The sequence below is a fragment of the Phragmites australis genome, chromosome 3, assembly GCF_958298935.1.
Source record: "Phragmites australis chromosome 3, lpPhrAust1.1, whole genome shotgun sequence".
In the NCBI taxonomy this organism is placed as follows: domain Eukaryota; kingdom Viridiplantae; phylum Streptophyta; class Magnoliopsida; order Poales; family Poaceae; genus Phragmites; species Phragmites australis.
This window is the reverse complement of record NC_084923.1, coordinates 32,159,748-32,178,135: the sequence shown is the minus strand read 5'-3', so window position 1 is coordinate 32,178,135 and position 18,388 is coordinate 32,159,748. Positions and strand designations below refer to the sequence as shown.

Sequence of the window (18,388 nt, the reverse complement as noted above, 5' to 3'; positions counted from 1 at the left end):
CTTTCCCTTGCCATTCTTCTTCTTCTTATTGCAATGATGAGCGAGGCGACTTAGCTCACCATAATTGTTGCAATCCATTTTGGTAAGAGGTTTCTTATTGGTGAAGAAGAACTTCTTCTTGGGGTTAAATTCATATCCCTTCTTGTTCAACTTCTTGAACATGTTGGTAGTTCTCCTCACTAGACGTGCAAGCTCGGCGTCAGAGTCATCATCTTCTTCATCATTATCACTTTGACACCACCTTGATCTTCTTCTTCTTCTGGCAACTTGCCTTGAATGCAATATTCTTCGTGGTTGAAGAGGTTGGTTTCTCCGCCAAGTATAGCTCTTTGGTGGAGATTTTTCTAAGGCATAGGTATGAGTCATGGTGTTGAGATCATGTTGATGCAAGATGGTGACAACGGTGTTGTACTTGGCTTTCGGGACTGATGAAATGATCTTCCTCACGACATACCATTAAGTGACTTGAGTGAGTCCAAGAGCATTGATTTCTTCAACTATGACATTCAAGCAAGAATACATGGCAGTAGCATTTTCATGAGGCAACATCTCAATTCTATCAAGTTTATACTAAATGACATGATACATCTCTTCATTTACACTCTTTGTTCCTTCATGAATTTTATCAAAAAGTTCCCAAAGCTTGTGAGTGTCAGTGCAACTACGCACATGACTAAACACTTCCTTACTAAGACCAATAAAGATTATATTTTTGGCCTTAGCATCTCTTCATGCTCTTCTTGAGGCTTCTTCTTCCTCTTGACTCTCCAAAGGTGTAGAAGAGCCTTAAGATGTCAATAGCCTCAAGATGGCTAGCCTTTCCTTGCGACTAAACACGTGGTTCTAGGAAGCATTGTCTTGCGGCTCTCCATACTTCGATGTTGATATCCTCAAGATGGTTAGCGATCCTAATCTTCTAATAGGCAAAATCATCGCCACCAAAGTATAGCACGTACCCATCCTTGTTCATTATCTTGCCCTAGGCAGTGAAGCCTATCCTATGAACACAAGACTCTGATACCAATTGAAGCATCAAGATACATAAGAAGGGGTGGGATTTAAAAAAAAATTATCACTAAAAGCCTAGAGAAAATCAACCCACTATTAACCTATGTGCTTCTAGGTTTCTAGGTGTGTCTATGCTAACACACAAAAAGTTTTGCAACCTAGTCCGAATCCTATTCTAGCATGGCAAAACTACAAATGTAAATTGCCTACAAATGTAAATTGCAGAATATAAATTGCAAGAATTGAAATACTAGAAATGCAAATGCTCAAATGTAAAGATAGGGACTACATTTTTTTTTTGAGGTATCAAGGTGCTGGCACTCCACACTAGTCATCATGCATGGAACCAAGCGCTCTCTAGGTGGTAGTCCTTCTGCACTTCGAATCAGTGGACTTCAAACTGGCACAGCTCCTTGGGGCTTCAACAATGTCTTCTCCAATGAAGCTCACCAAGAACTCACCACCAAGCTATGTAGGTGATGTCAATCACAAAGAGTAAGAAGCTAAGAACCTTACGTGACCTAATCTAGACCAAAGAGGTAGATGGATGAATACAAACTACTCTCCTAGCACTAATGATGTTCTTAATCTTCAATTAAGAACTTGAATTATCACTCTAGTGATTTTTCTTCCTCTTGACTCTATACGAGTGTAGGTGAACTAAACAACAAGCCAAGAGAACTTTCAATGAGGCGAGGAAGGCGTATTAATAGCCAACAACCAAAAACTAGCTATTGCCCCCTCGCCCCCTAGAAAATCGGGTCACTGGATTGTCAGGTGCCTTTAAATCCAATAGTTTAGAAACTAGTCGTTTACTGCACGATCACCTCACTGAACAATTAGGTGGATCACCAAACTGTACGGTGGACTTCATCTTCCAAGTTTTCAAACCCTCTAGACATTTTGTCTGGTGGCCAACAGACATTTCCTCCTAATTGTCAGTGCCACCAAATAGTCAGTTAGCCCCAATGGACTATCTGATGACCTTGACATCAAATTGGCTTCAAAGTCTTCATGTCATTGGACGATTATGATTGATCGTCTGGTGACCATCGGACGATCAAGTGACATCACCGAACTATCCGGTGACCTAATTTGATTTGGGACTTCTACTATTTAGCCAATCTTTTGTCCTGGCTTGTTTTTTTTATATACTTTGGGCTTCAATTGAGCTATCTAGTGCTAGACTAAACTTGTGTATATCACAACCCCTTCTCTAGCGTTGACTAGGTCAATTTACTACTCCTTAACCCCTTTTTATAGTACGGTCAAAGAAAAAACAAAGAAAATATCTATTTCTAAGTGCTAACCTCAACTTCTTGTGACACTTAGAGCTAAACAATTCTTAATCTTCGCGCATATCCTTTGACACTACCCATGAAAACAAATATGGGGGTCAATATCACCCAAATACCATTATCATGACCTAACTTCAAAATTATCTCAATAAATCAAGTTAGTCCCAATGATTATATTGTCATTAACCACCAAAACTCTAATTAGGTGTTTAGATGCTTTCACACTTAATCTAAACATAATTATATGCATGTACTTAACAAATTCTTCTAATCGTATCTGATCGGACAACAGTGAGGTAGTGCATTCTTAAAAGTATTAAGGCTGTTTGATCATAGTTGTTTGACATTTCTTGTAGCTGATTGAATTAATTAGTAAGATAAGCCGGTGGCATTACAACGATCTCTTATGTTTTTTTTTTTTTTGACTTGGGTAGGGTGGAAACTTGAATATGTTCTTCTAATCATTTGAAACATATTTCCGGCCATGCATTAAAGACAAGAGATTTGTTCAGACTTTAAGCAAAAGACGATGAGATAAATTAGAGTCCTTACGTGCAAAGAGCCACACGCATGATGGGTTCAGAAGAGGGAGGGCCAGGCTGACAGAGTTGTGTTGCGCGTACTGAAGCTAAACGTGTCTTTGTACAAATGCTCCTCATGGATGAGGATGTGCCAGAAACATTGGACATACTACTATAAAAAAACAATCATTCATCTTGGTTTTTAAACCGATAGTGCTCCGGTTTGAGTTTTTTCAAGGCTAAAAAAAAAAAGAAAAAAATATTTGCACCCAACCACTCCCTAGGCTAACTACATGGCTGTATCACAAAAGTCACATGATTAATCGTACCATTATCACTATCGATTCATAATATTTCTCTTAAAAAATAATGATACTTGATTATTATCGTAGGTTTTTCTGAATAGGCTATCAATTTCGATTCATTTTAAAAACGGATAGTGGTACTATATTACTGTCAATTTTAAATGAACTGACAATGATAATCGGACGTGGGTTAGTGTTCCTGTATTAGAGACATGATCCTCCTAAACTGGCCATGGCACCGCAAAATGGACATGCCATGAAGGGTCGGATGTATTTGTGAAATTATATTAGGATAGGAATAAGAGCCGAGTGTTTTGTTAGTTTTTTTAGAATTTATAGGCTATTTCTCTTTTTTCTTTTAGCCACCGTGGTGAGAGGATTGTGAGAGAGTCATCTCTATTTATTATTAAAAAATAGATTTCTCATGTACCTACTTGTGGCCGCAAGATACTTTAAATATTGGCATCAGCTCCTGATACCTACGATGCCCCGATCTGCCGCGAGATGGACTCGAGCACGGGAACGTTGTAGCATAGGGACTTGCCGCTCGACGTCGAGGTCGAGATCACAACGTGCTTGATGACTCTCTAAGTCTTGATACCTCATTGCTGTTCAGTGCATCCCAGTTGGCTTGCAACAGGTGACGGGGGAGCGTGGAGAGGGACGACGCCTTGCCTGGAATCTCTTGGACATGCACGATCTGCCGATGAGGTACTCCGCCATCTGAGCAGAGTCCAGCGTCTGCACGCCATGACAGGGGCTGGACGGCAGCCAGCGTCGTGCCTAAGAAGATGAGAATTTCCGCTGTTTGGCCGCGGGGAACACTGCCCTTGGATTTGGAGTGGTGCTCACTGTCAACGAACTCTGCGGCATTGGCCTCGTGGGCGAGGGAGAGGTTGGAGACCTTGGCATCAAGGATGAGCTGGGCACCATGGATGACGAGATGAAAGGCGAGGGAGAGCGCCATGTTGAGGTCCTGCACGCAGGCCACGGCAGGTAGGCGTCGAACGCGACCGGGAACGCCAGTGCACCACCCGCTGGCCGCGGCAGGGAGGCGTCGAGCGCGTGCACCGGGAGCAACGCCCGCTGCTCCTCCTCCGTTGCCGTCTCCAACGAAGCCACCGCAATCGATTCAATCATCTCGCGAGCAGCGATGGGGGATACGTGACTTCGGGATGGCTACGCGAGGGCGAGGGGGTGAGGAGGGACGTCACGTGAGATCACATTACGACAGGAAATTAAGGGTTGAATGCATTTGTGAAATTAGATCAGAAGAGGATTAAGGGCCACTTATTTTTCTTTTCGTGATAATTTCTAAGTTATTTCTCTGTCCTTCTGGTCATCATGGTGGGAAGGTTGTAAAAGGGTCATCATCTTTTATTATTGGGCAAATTGTAAATTTGTCACTGATTTAAACCGTTATTGTAAATTTATTATTAAAAAATTACAAAAATACTATCAGAACTGTCATTCGAGTGGTATTCTTGCAAAAAATAAAAAATCTGTGGCAAATTTGTAAATACACCTTTATTATTAAATAGGTTTATGATGTAACTACTTGTGAACCAATTTGAGGGAAATGGCTGAAGATACTTAAAATATTGGCATCTGCTCCGTGACACTCATACTGTGGTTTGGTAAGAAGATACTCCAAAATTGTGCTCGTTTGCCACGCCACACTTCACTCATTTTCGTATGCGTAAGCTTCGCTCTTTAATTTAATTATTCGATACACTGCTCCTCCTCGTGGCGTTAGCATACACAGCAATGTGCTACATATACTAGTACATGATACGAACAACTAGACCTGGGAGGCGGGGCCATATTCATGTTCTCCCACATGTCATTTGTGCTGCTGCTGCATGCTCACGAGATGTCTGTACCAGTACTTTCCGAAACTTCAAGTTGGAGCTCGTCAGAGTCTGAGACCGTATGCATCAGCTACACTACCGTAATGCAACAACTAGCGCGTAGAATTGCATCCCTCTGCCAAATATTACTAACTCTAATCTTGAGGACGAAGCCAACGGCACTGATCACACATCCGTGCCACATGCATGGTCTCAGGCTATCTCCAGCAGCGATCTCAAATTTTCATCCTCTAAAACACTATTACAGCACCCTCTATCACTATTACAGTATCTCTTATTTTTTTCATCTCCAGCAGTTACCCTATTTTTTCACCTTCTACTCCTCTTTTTCTCTCTCCGGACCCGCTGTCAGCCTTTGTGAACAGTACTGCTACAGTAACAACTTTGTTTTCTTCCTCCGGGCCCACTGGCAGTCTCTGTGAGCAGTGTGCTACAGCACGTGAACAGTACATCGCAAAAATCACTGTAGCACCCGAATCTGCAAAAAATACCTCCTCTGCTGGAGATGGCCTCACACGCGATATAGCACTTGAACCCCGTCCAGCTCTCTCAAAAAAAAAAACCCAGTCCAGTTGGACACAGTACGAAACTGCAGCAGCTCAAGTTACGAAATTTACTGTCAGATTCCTCAGGATATGATTAGGTTCAATCTTCCACTACACACATAGGGAACCCCCCAAATTAAACAACATCGACAGCTCATGACAAAGATAAGATCTCCGCGACCGAGCAGGCAAGTGGTACAACGTACAATCCTCTCCCTCGTCTAATCGATCAGAACGTGTAGTCATCACTCCTCAGCGGCCTGCTCTGCACTGGATCTGTTTCGACGTCGCACCAACGAGCTAGCTGTGCAGTGCAGTGACGTCGCAGATTCGCCAGCAACCTAACCTGCACCTACCTGGACGCCGGACTTGATTGCAGTTTGACGGCATTGCGATTCCGATCGCCGTGACGCCGTCACAACGACTGGACCACACCACACAGCTCCGGCGGAGATGGCCGGCCGTAGGGAAAAGCAAGAACAGAAGAACAGATCACGCGTGATTCAGATCGGAGGAGGCAAGTGAGCGGCAATGGCTACCTTGCCATCTGTGATGTGACACGATAATGTCCAACAACTTAATGAGCAAGTAACAAGAGAAGGGGAGGAAAGAAAGAAGCTGAACAAGACATGGGAACGAGCTAGCTGGAGCTCTAGAGGAAGATGAAGCACTCCATGGCCACCGACGGGTTCTGCCCCAGCGCGCCCTCCTCGCCCACCGCCATCTTCTTGCGCTCTCCTCCTGCCCCGCCCAACCCCGGCAGCTCATCGCCGCCGCAACCGGTGTCGAGCCCGTCTCTGTTCCGCGGCCTGGCTCGCTCGGGAGTGCTCTGTTCCTTCGCCGCCTTTCGCATGGGGCTCGCTGGCCGGTGGATGGGGCTGGAATAGGCCGATGGGCGCTTGGCCGTCGGGGAGTCCGAACGCCGCTCGGACCGCTCGCCGGGGTCGCGCCTGGTGAGCCCGCTGCCTCCTCCGTAGCCGGCGGCATTGCCGTGGCCATTGATGTTGATGCTGGCGGCGAGGGACCGCTTGGAAGGCAGCGCCATGTCGGCCTCCCTAGCTGAGTGGCTCCGCCGGACTGCGCTCTCGGCGGCTCGCCTCGCTGTGAACGGCGAGAACCGGCCGCTACGGCACCCGAAGCCGGAAACCACCGCGGGCTGCTCCCGTCGCGACCGCGGCGCTGGCGGCTGCTGCTGGCCGCCCAGCAGCCTCCTGTGCGCCGACGAGGGGGACGGCGACCTCGCCCTCCCGTTACCTGCGCCGCCCTTAGGCTTGCCCTCCTCCGGCGGCGCCCTCCTGGCCCTTCCCGGCGCATGGACCGCCCTCTTTTCCACCTCTTTCTCGCCTCCAGCCTTCGCCGTTGCGATCGACGCTACCGACGCGCTCTCGCCGGCGCTGCACGCCTCGGACGACGCCTCCTCGTCCTCCAGCTTTTCTTGAGTCCTCTTCACAGGCTCTGGCGGCGGCCTCGGCGGCCGCGGCGCAGGCGTCTCGGACAGCACCACCTCCTTGACCTCCTCCTCCACCACCGGCGGCAGAGCCTTTTCCTTCTCCACGACCGGGAGCGGCGCAGCCAACTTGCCACCCCGGGTAGCGGCGGCGCGGGCGGCCTTCTTGCTCACGCAGCTGCCCATGTCGACGCGCCAACCACGGCGTCGCGTATACGTGTAGACTACGCTTGTGCTTGGCACGAACCAGTGGAATGGAGAGAGTGCAACGCCGTAGTAATGGTGGTGGGCAGATGGGAGGTCCTGCCGTCCGGGTCAATGAGATGGAGCTCGATCATCAGTTGAATGCAGCTGCATCTGCATCTGCGTCGGCATGAGGTGGAGGGAATCGGAATCGTGAAGGCCTATTAACCTATGGGGTCAACTACTACCTCGATTCCTCCTCCTCTCTCCTCTCTCATCTCCCTCTCGATGCTGTAGCAGCTATACTTGGCTGCTGCGCTCATTAAACTCGAGTCAATTCGACACTGAGCTGGCGCCATCACTGCTCTAACTCCCAGCACCAGCTGCTATTACTACCGGTCCGGTTTAGGAATGCGTGGATTTTCCCCATTTTTTTACTTTGGCGGTAGTAGATGTTGGCGAAATTTCCGATCTTGCTCGCGTTGGGCGGCTCCCTTTGGATATTGAAACCCTATCAAATTAAGCACTACTGCTTTTGTTTGGACTTTTATTTCTGATTTTTTTAAAAATCTGTGTTTTTATTTTTTAAAAGCTGTTTTTGATTTTAGCTGTTGTATTTTATAATAATATTTTGGTTTTTTCACATATTATTTCTTAGAAAAATTACTCTTAGTTAGCTTCTCAACTTATAATTTATTTCCTCAGAAGCAGGCTTCTAGTTTCTCCAGAAGCCATTTTTCAGCAAACTCGTTTATTTAGTCTTCTGCCTTCTGAATTTCTGACAGAAGCAGAAACCAGAAGCTGCGTAAAACAAACAGTCCTAAGTCTCCTACTATAGTAAACACATGCGGCTCCTAAGGCGATTCTGGTTTTCAGGAGTCGATCTTGCTGAGCTCTTGCATCCGGCTACCTCTTCGACGTCGCATGGGGGTTTCAGTAGATCGACACCGGGTGTAGCCCGTAGGGTAGTGTCGGAGGGTTATCTCCTATCGCAGGGATCCTGAGGGGCCCCTTTTTGAGATTCGACCGGGGGGATGATTCTGAATATATTTGCGGGAGAAATAAATGGATATAAATGCAATGGCAGGTGGGGTGCAATGATCTAATGCAGGACGCAGTAAATGCAGTGGAGGGATTTTTAGACAGGTTCGGGCCGCACTGAGCGTAATACCCTACTCCTGTGTGGATGCTATAAATGCCCTGAGAATGTCTCTTAGGAATGTTGCTGGTTACAAGAATATTTGTCTATCCTAGAGCTTCGGGCTCCTTGTTCTTCGATGGTCTCAGCTTCTATGCTTGTACAAAGATGTTCTTCGATCTCTAAGCAAGTGTCTGAGAATTCGAGCGTTGTCCTTCAATTAACTGCCTTTGTCCGTGCCCGCCGGCTCCCTTAAATACTCGTCGGCGGTAGCATGCCCCGAAAGAGAGGGCACGAGTTCCAAGGCGCCATAAATGGAAAGACGGTCATCATGGCCTCTGCGCGAAGTGACGACAGGTTGAAAACGCGCCCCCCGCCTGGTCTTCGGTCGTCATGATAGCGCTGGCAACGGGCGCCATGGAGAGGGCCCACCGGACAGCCACCGAGCGGCTCAGCGTACCCGTTCGGTCTTGTACGCCTGCCACAACAGGGCGGCAGGCGGGGCGCCTCGGGGCTCTCGACGCTATCCCCAGGCGCGCCGGATGACGCGGGATGGGACCCGTGCATTAAATGTCCCCACGCCCTTCTGCCAGAATATGGCAGGGACTGACACCGAGCGTGACGGGAGCAGTTGGAGGTGACAGGCCACGCGCGCTCTTAAATGCGGCATCGGGCCTTTCACAGGCTGACACCTCACCGCTGGACCCTTGTGGGGGCCACCGACGAAGGACTTCTTGGGCCGTCGGGGAACCGAGTGCTCGGGGGTCACTGTTCACCTTCCCGAGCACTCTCTCCCGGAAACGCCCTCTCTTGGTCCACGAGGAACCGAGTGCTCGAGGGCCACTATTCACGGCCCCAAGCACTCTCTCCCGGAATTGACTGTTCGGTTCCTCGGGGAACTGAGTGCTCGGGGGCCGTTGTTCGCAGCCCCGAGCACTCTCTCCCGGAACTAACTTCCTTGGGTCCTCGGGGTACTCGGGTGCTCAGGGGCCACTGTGCATAGCCCCGAGCACACCCTTCCCGGTACTCAGTTTTCCTGGTCGTCGGGGGACTTAGGTACTCGGGGGTCACTGTTCACCTCCCCGAGCACTCTCTTCTCGGTCACTTGGTCTTCGCAGATCATCGGGGATCCAGGGTACTCGGGGATCACTGTTCATGGCCCTGAGCGTCCTCTCCCGAGACTTAGTCTTTTCGTACCTCGCGGAGATGAATCCCGCGGGAAGGTGCCACGTGGCGGATTGCTGGCCTGGCCTCATGATTCGAGGACCCCTGGTTCTTGATTCACCACCCCTGCTGGATGTACACGGGCTCCCAGGACATCACTAGGACCCAGATCGACGAGGACTGGGACCTGGACGAGGCGGCGCTGGCGGGCCTGCTCCGGGTGGTGACCGGCGTGGAGGAACTGGCACTCTACGCCGACCCGAACCGGGTGGCACTGCAAGCGACGCTACTCGAGTTCGACGCCCAGGGCCTGGTCGATAGGCCAGGGCGCCGAAACCCCGGGACTATCCAGATTCCCGGGGTGGACGAGGCCACCGGCTGCGCTCTGAGGGCCTCCGCGGGGGCGCCGCCAGTAGCAGGCCACAGGCGAGCGACAGGGGGGCCGTGGGCTGCCGGGTGCAGACCAGCAGCGCGAGCGTCGCGGGCAACAGGCCGCAGGCCGGACGTGTGGCTGCCGCAGGCAGCAGCCATCAGGCCGACGGAGGAAGCGCCGCCGGCAGTGGAACGGTAACGGCACCAGGGGACAAAGGAAAATGCCCCTGTACGTTCGTGCCTACGCCGACATCCTCATCGTCGCCGTCGCCTCCACGGCAGTGGCTGTCGGTGGGCGGCGCGAAGGAGGGAGGTCGGGGGGGCCAGTCGTCCGGCGCGGGGTCCGCGTCGGAGGCGAGGTCCGGGGCTCTGGAACTCGGAGACCAGGGCTGGCGCTCGAGCGGGTCTACAGCGAGTGCCCATGTCGGCCCTCCGCCGGTGACGGGCACCTCGGCGGAGGCGAGGCCCCGGGCGCTAGAGCCCAGAGACCAAGGTCGGCACGGGAGCGCGTCTACAGCGACTGCCCAAGACGGCCCGCCGCCAGAGACAGGCTCCGCGGCGGCCCCGTAGAGCCCCCCGTCGAAGAGGAGGAGGGAAGATTCCGGGCCGAAGCCGTCGGGCCCGGACTTCAAGATCCCGGAATCGCGGTGGCAATACCGAAAACCGAAGACTGCGTAAGTTTCTTCTTTTCCCCGAGCATGTTTCGCCCGGAGTGAGTTGGGGACTGACCTATTCTCATTTTCAGGCCGCCGAGGGACGCCACCGGAGACTAGGGACGGCCGGAGGCGCCGAGGCCGGCTCCTGCCCCCGAGCCGAGCGCGCCTGAGTCGAGCGCGCTGGTCGAGCCAGAGCCGCAGAGTGCGCCGACCGAACCAGAGCTGCAGGCGTCGCCCTACCCCGAGCCGAGGGCAGAGGCAGCACCCGAGCAGCCAGCGCCGGCCGAGCCCGCTCCGAGCACTTCGAGGGCGGGGCGGATGGCCTCGGTGAGGGCGGTGCTGACGTGGTAGCATTCGGGGACCCCGAGCACCTCAGCAGAGAGGGTTCGCAGGGGACCCAGTGCCCGGCCGTCGTCCAGCCGGGCCGCAGAACCCCTCCTGGACGTGCTAGGAAGCGCCCGGGAGTGGGCGCAGCTTGAGGCGGACCGCGCCACCCTTGTTGAGGAGAGGGAGCAGCTGGCGGAGGTCGGTCGCCTTTTGGAGGCCCGCATCACCGCAGCCCGCGCCGCCCATGAGAGGGAGCGATGTGCGATGGACACGGAGCGGGAGACCCTGGACGAAGTGCGTGAGGAGGCCGTCGCCGCGCAAGAAGAAGCCACCCGCTTGGGTGAGATATCGCGGCGGCGAGCCGCCGAGCTGCTCGCTAGGGAACAACTAGTGCGGGCTCGGGAGGATGCCATCCTGCCGCACGAGAAGGCGGTGGAGGCCTCTCAGGAAGACTTAGCCCACCAGAAGGACGAGGTCGAGCGGAGCCACGCCGAAGTCCATCGTCAGGAGGAGGACGTCGCAATCCGCGAGACCGATGTCGGCATTACGGCGACGGCTCTGGATGCCCTGGAGGAGCAGCTGACTTGCCGGGAGGCAGAGGCTGCCACGGCGTCGGCCGCCAAGTGGGAGTCGGAGCTGACTGCTCAGGAGCAGGCCCTCTCTGCCCTCACTGAGCAGGTGAAGCAGAAGCAAGCCAAAGTCTCGGAGCCCATCATTTTCCCGACTAGCACGGCCGAGGAGCTGAGCTTTGAGGAGCGGCTGCAGATCTTGAAGGACGAGCTCGAGACCGTTAACGCCAAGCGGACCAACGTGAAGCTAATGATGTGAGACATCCTTCGGCAGGCACGGAGGTCCGTGAGGGTGGCTGGGCTCGGGCGAGTCTACGTGGGTGAGAAGGGGATGGAGTGAGCAACCATCGGCCACATCGCCCTCAGCTTCGAGGAGATCAGCCGGTGACTCAAGGCGCTTCCCCAGGCCGTGCAGGAGTTAGCCGCCAGGGAAGGGCATGGTCTGGCCCAAGCGGTGGCCGAGCACGTCCTGGCCTACTACCAGAGCCGGGACCCGAACTTCTCGCGGTAGCCAGCTCGGGAAGGGGTGGTCGAGGCCGAGGAGGAGGCCACCCGGGAGGCTATCTGGGGCGTCACCACCGAGGTGGCGGCTTGCTTCACGCAGGAGCCGCCGCCACCGCCGAGCAGTGGCAGCGAGGACTCCTCGCTGCCTCCTGAGCCCGCTGACTTAGATTAGGCTTTTGTACTTTTTTCTCTTTCTTTGACTTGATGTAAATATGGGAGTGATCCCTCAGAATAGCTGTCCTTTTTTGAATATAATGGAAGTCTTTCTTTCGGGTCGTAACTCCAGTGTTCTCTTGATGCTTTGATGAAGTCTTTGTTCTTTTCACTTGATGTCCCGAGAAGTACTTAGTTAGACCGAGCCCGACCTTTCCCTCCTCGAGAACGAAGTCGCCCCGACCACTCATCACCCGAGTAGTGAGGCCTCTTCGCGCGTTTAGCCCCCGAGTCCTCGCGAGTCCGCAGCGTCTAAGTCAAGAGACCAAGGCACGAACTTCCTTACTCGGGAGATAGGTCGATCCAACATGGAGCACGCCACGACCAGTGAACGCTTTCCCATTTTGCGACCACTCAAACAAGCAGATCGGAGACACGTGTAGGCAAGAATGCGACCAAGAGTCCCCACGGTTTAGTGGTGCCTAGGCTAGGACGGACTGGACCAAGCACCGATAGCCCACCCCCAGGGTCTAGGCTCCCGACCGCTCTTTGCTCGAGCGGTAGGATTACCCGAGAACCCTAGAGGCTCGGTAGTGCCCGGGGTACTTTTAAACGGACCGAGCACCACGACCACCATGAAGGACTTCGGTCAGACATTACCGTTCGTACGGTACACCTTTCTACTGTCCGTTCTGTCGCTCCGGGAAAAGCGGACACGTGGGCAGGGTTTTGTGCACGGGGAGACCATCTCGCCGAACAGATTAGAATACGAGGGCCCCGAGGATAACTCGGGAACAATAGATTGCTGAATGTAAATTCGTATGACTTTAACCACTCACCGGACAGCTGTCAGCTTTTCGGCCGACCGATCCAGGAGAGGTATGCGCTCTGAGCTCGGGGTGCTCGGGAACTTGGCTCCCTCGGTCAGAGCGCCCGAGCACTGGAAAGTGTGAGCGGTAGGACCACCCGAGGACCCCCTAGGCCTGAGTAGCGACCTGGGCACTGCGGCCCTCACGGTCGAGTTGCTTTTGCTCTCGGTTATTGATCTGTAACTTAAGAAAATAGAAAGATTCTTTGTTTGGTGCGCTCTGTTAGTGCAGTACTCATTATAGACTGCTCTTGTTTTCGACCCGAGACCTCTCGAATACCCGGACCGGCGAATTGTGCAGGCAGAGGCATAACCCAGAGGTCCTATGGTTCGGTGGCGCCCGGGGATGACAGACCAGACCGAGGACCGACAGCCCGCCCCCGGGGTCTAGGCTCCGGACTACTCTTTGCTCGAGCGATAGGATTAGCCGAGAACACCAGGGGCTCGGTGATGCCCGGGGCACTGCCATGACACCGAACACCACAGCCTACCACGACAGACATAGGTCAGCAGCAACTGCCTACGCGCATACCGATCGGGATTCTTTTATCAACGGGGAAAATGAGAGAGCATGTTTTTCTCGCACAGTCGAGCATCTCACCAGACAGATTAAACATATGGATTCCAGAAAAAGCAAAGTTTGAAATAAGAACTGGACATTGATAACATATATATTGACAATTTTTTACAAGACTGGGTGACTTACCCGGTTAGTGGTAGCCCCCGGCCAACTTGGGCGGGGGGGAGCCCCCGGCCTGGTTGGCCCGAGCACATATATGCCACCTACGGATAGAACTTGCGCAGATGCTCGATGTTCCACGCATTAGGGACCGGCTGCCCGTCCTCTGCAGCCAGCCGAAAAGAGCCTTCTCGCGGGACACCAATCATGGTAAAGGGGCCTTCCCACATAGGGGACAGTTTATTCCTTCCTTCGTGCGATTGGACGCGTCGGAGAACTAGATCCCCCACCTCGAGAGACCGGGCCCAGATGTGGCACTGATAAAAGTGCCGCAGACTTTACTGGTAGCGGGCTGCTCGAACGGCGGCACGCCGCCAGCGCTCTTCCAAGTAGTTGATGTCATCGCGCCTTCGCTGTTCTTGTTCACCTTCGGAGTAGGCATGCACCCGAGGGGAGCCAAGAGTGAGCTCGGAGGGGAGGACCGCCTCAGCGCCGTACACAAGAAAGAAAGAAGTCTCCCCGGTAGCGCGACTTGGCCTGGTCCGATTGGCCCATAGCACATCAGGCAGCTCGTCGATCCACCCTTTCCCGTGCTTTGCGAGCACGTTGTAGGTCCGGGTTTTGAGCCCCTTCAGTATCTCAGCATTGACGCACTCGACCTGCCCATTGCTCTGAGGATGAGCGACAGAGGCGAAGCAGAGCTTGATGCCGAGGTCCTCGCAGTAACCCCCGAACAGGGCACTTGTGAACTGAGTGCCATTGTCGGTGATGATCCGGTTCGGGACGCCGAAGTGACTTGTGATACCGCGGATGAACTGAAGCACCGTGTTCTTGATCACCTTGACAACTGGAACTGCCTCCGGCCACTTGGTGAATTTGTCGATGACGATGTAGAGGTACTCATAGCCCCCGATTGCTCGGGGGAATGGACCCAGAATGTCCAGCCCCAGATCGCAAAAGGCCATGACAGGGGGATGGTTTGAAGAGCCTGAGCTGGCTGGTGAATCTGCTTTGCATGGAACTGGCACGCCCTGCAGTGCCGAACCAACTCGAAAGCATCCTGGAGAGATGTAGGCCAGTAGAAACCTTGCCGGAAGGCCTTCCCGACCAGCGTGCGGAACGATGCATGGCCACTGCACTCGCCCTCGTGGATCTCAGCGAGAAGCTCGCCGCCTTCTGCCCGGGTGATGCATTTCAGTAGGACGCCGCCTGCGCCGCGCCGGTAGAGACCCCTGTCTACTATGGCATAGCGTTTGAACTGCCGAGCAATTCTTTCGGCAGAGGCATCATCCCCCGGGAGGAACTTTTCTTTCAAGTACCCTCGTATCTCGTCCATCCACGTGGCAACTTGAGAACAGCCAGCAAGCACAGCGTACTCGCCGGGCGGCGGCACCCTGTCGGGGCTTCCCACTGAGGGCACCGCCGGGGTCTCCTGAACTAGGCTCGAGGCTTCCCCTTCGTCCTGTTCGGTAGGCAGGACGGAAGGCCGTGTGAGCCTTTCTTCAAAGACTCCGGTAGGGACGCGCACACGGGAAGAGGCCAGGCGAGAAAGGTCATCGGCCAGAGCATTGTCGCGGCGAGATATGTACCGCAGCTCCAGGCCGTCGAAGTGCCTCTCCAGCTTCCTAACTTCCGCCACGTACATCGTCATTTGAGGATCCGTGCACTGGTACTCTTTCGACACCTGGTTGACCACCAGCTGTGAGTCTCCCTTGACCAGGAGGCGACGAATCCCGAGGCCCACCGTGGCCCGGAGGCCGGCGATGAGGCTCTCATATTCCGCCATGTTGTTGGTTGCTTGGAACTGCAACTTTACGACGTACCGGAGTTCTTCACCCGTTGGGTTTGGTGAGAACCACTCCGGCCCCCGCGCCTTTCAGCGTGAGGGAACCGTCGAAGTGCATAATCCAGTACCCGGGCGCATCGTGCCCGGGATAGGCGGAAATTTATTCTTGGTCGATCTCGGGGACGGGCGTCCACTCTGCCACAAAGTCAGAGAGCGCCTGGCTTTTGATCGCCCGGCGGCTAACAAAGTGCAGATCGAGCTCCACCAGCTCCACCGCCCACTTGACGATCCGCCCAGTGCCTTCTCGGTTCTGGAGGATTGGCCCCAGTGGATACGTGGTAACCACCGAGACCTTCTGCGCCTGGAAATAGTGGTGTAGCTTCCGGAAAGCAACGAGCACGACATAGAACAGCTTCTGGGCTTGGGGGTACCTTGTCTTGGCGTCTCGGAGGACTTCACTGACGAAGTACACCGGTCACTGTACACGACGGGCCCGGACTGCAGCTTCACCCGAGGGCCTGTCACAGCCCCCGAGCTCGGCGGCGTGGTCGGGGTTGGCCGAGTGCTCGGGCTCGATTCCCTGGTCAGGAGGAGCCAAGTGCTCGGGCTCGACCCCCCGCTCGGGGGGAGCCGCGAGGACTGGGGAGTGCCTGGGGGCGGCCGGGAGCTGGGACCCAGCACCTTGCCCCGAGCACTCATCGCGCTCCACCACCAGTACTATGCTCACGACCTGAGGGGTGGCCGAGACGGTAGAGCAGTAGCGGCTCGCCCTCGGCGGGGGCCACCAGTACGGGCGGCGAGGTGAGATATTTCTTCAAGTCGCGGAAGGCCTGCTCAGCCTCTGGCGTCCTGTCGAAGTGACCGATCTTCTTCAAGAGTTTGAAGAGGGGGAGTCCTCGCTCCCCGAGCTTGGAGATGAAGTGCCCGAGGGCTGCCATGTAGCCAGCGAGGCGCTGAACTTCCTTGAGTCGAGCCGGGGGTCGCATCTGCTCGATGGCCTGGATCTTCTCTGGGTTGGCCTTGATTCCTCGGCTAGAGACCAAGAAACCGAAGAGCTTGCCCGCAGGTACCCCGAAGACGTACTTCTCGGGGTTGAGCTTCAAGCGGGTAGTGCAGAGACTGTTGAAAGTCTCGGCTAGATCTTCAAGCTGGGTGGCACGGTCTCAGGATTTGACCACGAGATCGTCGATTTAGGCCTCGATGTTGCGGCCAACCTGCGAGTCAAGGGTGATGCGCACAGCGCGCTGGAAGGATGACCCAGCGTTGCTCAAACCAAATGGCATCAATACATAGCAATAAGTCCCCACCGGAGTGGTAAAAGAAGTTTTTCTTCATCCTCTATGGCCATGCGGATTTGGTGATAACCAGAGTTTGCATCTAGAAAACATAAAAGATCGCACCCTGCGGTTGCATCTATAATCTGATCTATGCGGGGTAAAGAAAAAGGATCTTTTGGGCAAGCCTTGTTTAGGTCGGTGTAGTCGACGCACATGCGGAGCTTGCCATTGGCCTTCGGGACTTCTCGGATGAAGCCGGCGTCAAGGTGCTTACTTACTTGCTCCCGGATGAACTCCTGGCGCTCGGGCGCCTGCCGCCGGACTTTCTGCTTCACCGGCCGTGCGTCCGGGCGCACAGCCAGGTGGTGCTCGATCACCTCCCTAGGGATCCCGTGCATATCGGACTGTTGCCATGCAAACACGTCGACGTTAGCCCGGAGGAAGGCGACGAGCGCGCTTTCCTATTTGCCACCCAAGTCACCGTCGATTCGGACAACCTGGGAAGCGTCTTCGCCCACCACGACCTCGTTCGTAGGAACGGAGGCGTCGGTAGTGAGTCAGGGTTTGGATGAAGAGGGTCTCGGGCCCCCTGGACGACCTTTGACCTCGGCTCGAGCTGAGACCAAGGCCGAGTATAACTATTCGGCGCAGGAGACGGCGCTGCCGGTCTTAGCGGACACGGAGATGGGGCCCGCTGGGCCCGGCATCTTGACCGTGAGGTACGCATAGTGGGTGACCACCATGAACCGAGCGAGCGTCGGGCGCCCGAGGATGGTGTTGTAGGGGAGGGGGAGCTCCACGACGTCGAAGATGACGTTCTCCGTCCGGAAGTTGTCCCGGCTCCCGAATGTCACGGGTAGCTCGACCTGCTCGAGGGGCAGGGAGTGCCTGGGAGTCACCCCGTAAAAGGGGAGCGACGGCTTTAGGCGCCCGGAGGGCACCTGCAGCTTCTCGAAGGCCTCCTGGGAAAGGAGGTTCAGGCCTGCGACCCCGTCGATCAGCACTCTGCTGACCTTTACATTGCAGATGGTGGGGGACACTACCAGGGGCGTCCGACCACTTCAGGAGCCTTGCGGCCTCAGTGCTCGGGGTCGCCGAGCACACCTCGCGTCGCATGGTCTTGACGCTGCGGTGGGAGAAGGGCGTGTACGTGCCTCCGTCGATGAAGGCGACGGTGTGCTCAGGCTCCTGGAAGCCGAGCTCTTGGTTGTCGGGGGCGGCTCTGTCGTCGCCGCCCCTACGGGGCTCCTTGCGGTCCCTCTGGCGCTACTCGATGAGGCCTTTGACCGTGCGGCACTCCGTGAGGTCATGCCACTTGGTCTGGTGGATCTGGCACCACTTCCCCAGCTCAGGCCTCGCTGGAGCGGGGGCCCTTGCAGGAGCCGGAGGAGCCCTAGGAGGGGCTCGGGCCGGAGCCCTCGCGGGCGCAGGCTGTCGGTCGGCGGTCGCCTGGCGTGCTGGCTGGCGGTCGGGTTCCTGGGCCAGCCCCTGGGCGGGGCCCGGGGTTGGCTCGACGAGGACAGCCTCGCGCCTCCTTCTCTTTTTCTTTTCCCGCCTGTCGGAGCGGGAAGGACCTGGTTGATCGGCGGCGGGATGCTCAGGGCGCAGAACATGCCATGCCCTCACCTCCGCCACCTTGGCGCACTTATCGGCCAACGCGAAGAGTTCTGCGGTGGTTTCAACCTCGTGCGTGCCCAGCTTCTCGAGCATCCGCTCG

At 54.8% G+C, this 18,388-nt stretch overlaps 1 protein-coding gene across 1 annotated transcript; it reads right to left on the bottom strand.

The window, feature by feature from the left end:
* Positions 1–5,592: 5,592 nt before the first annotated feature.
* Positions 5,593–7,384, bottom strand: LOC133911142 (uncharacterized). The gene has a single exon (XM_062353344.1). The coding sequence runs from the start codon at positions 7,179–7,181 to the stop codon at positions 6,201–6,203; it is 981 nt and encodes a 326-aa protein (XP_062209328.1). The 5' UTR covers positions 7,182–7,384; the 3' UTR covers positions 5,593–6,200.
* Positions 7,385–18,388: the final 11,004 nt, after the last annotated feature.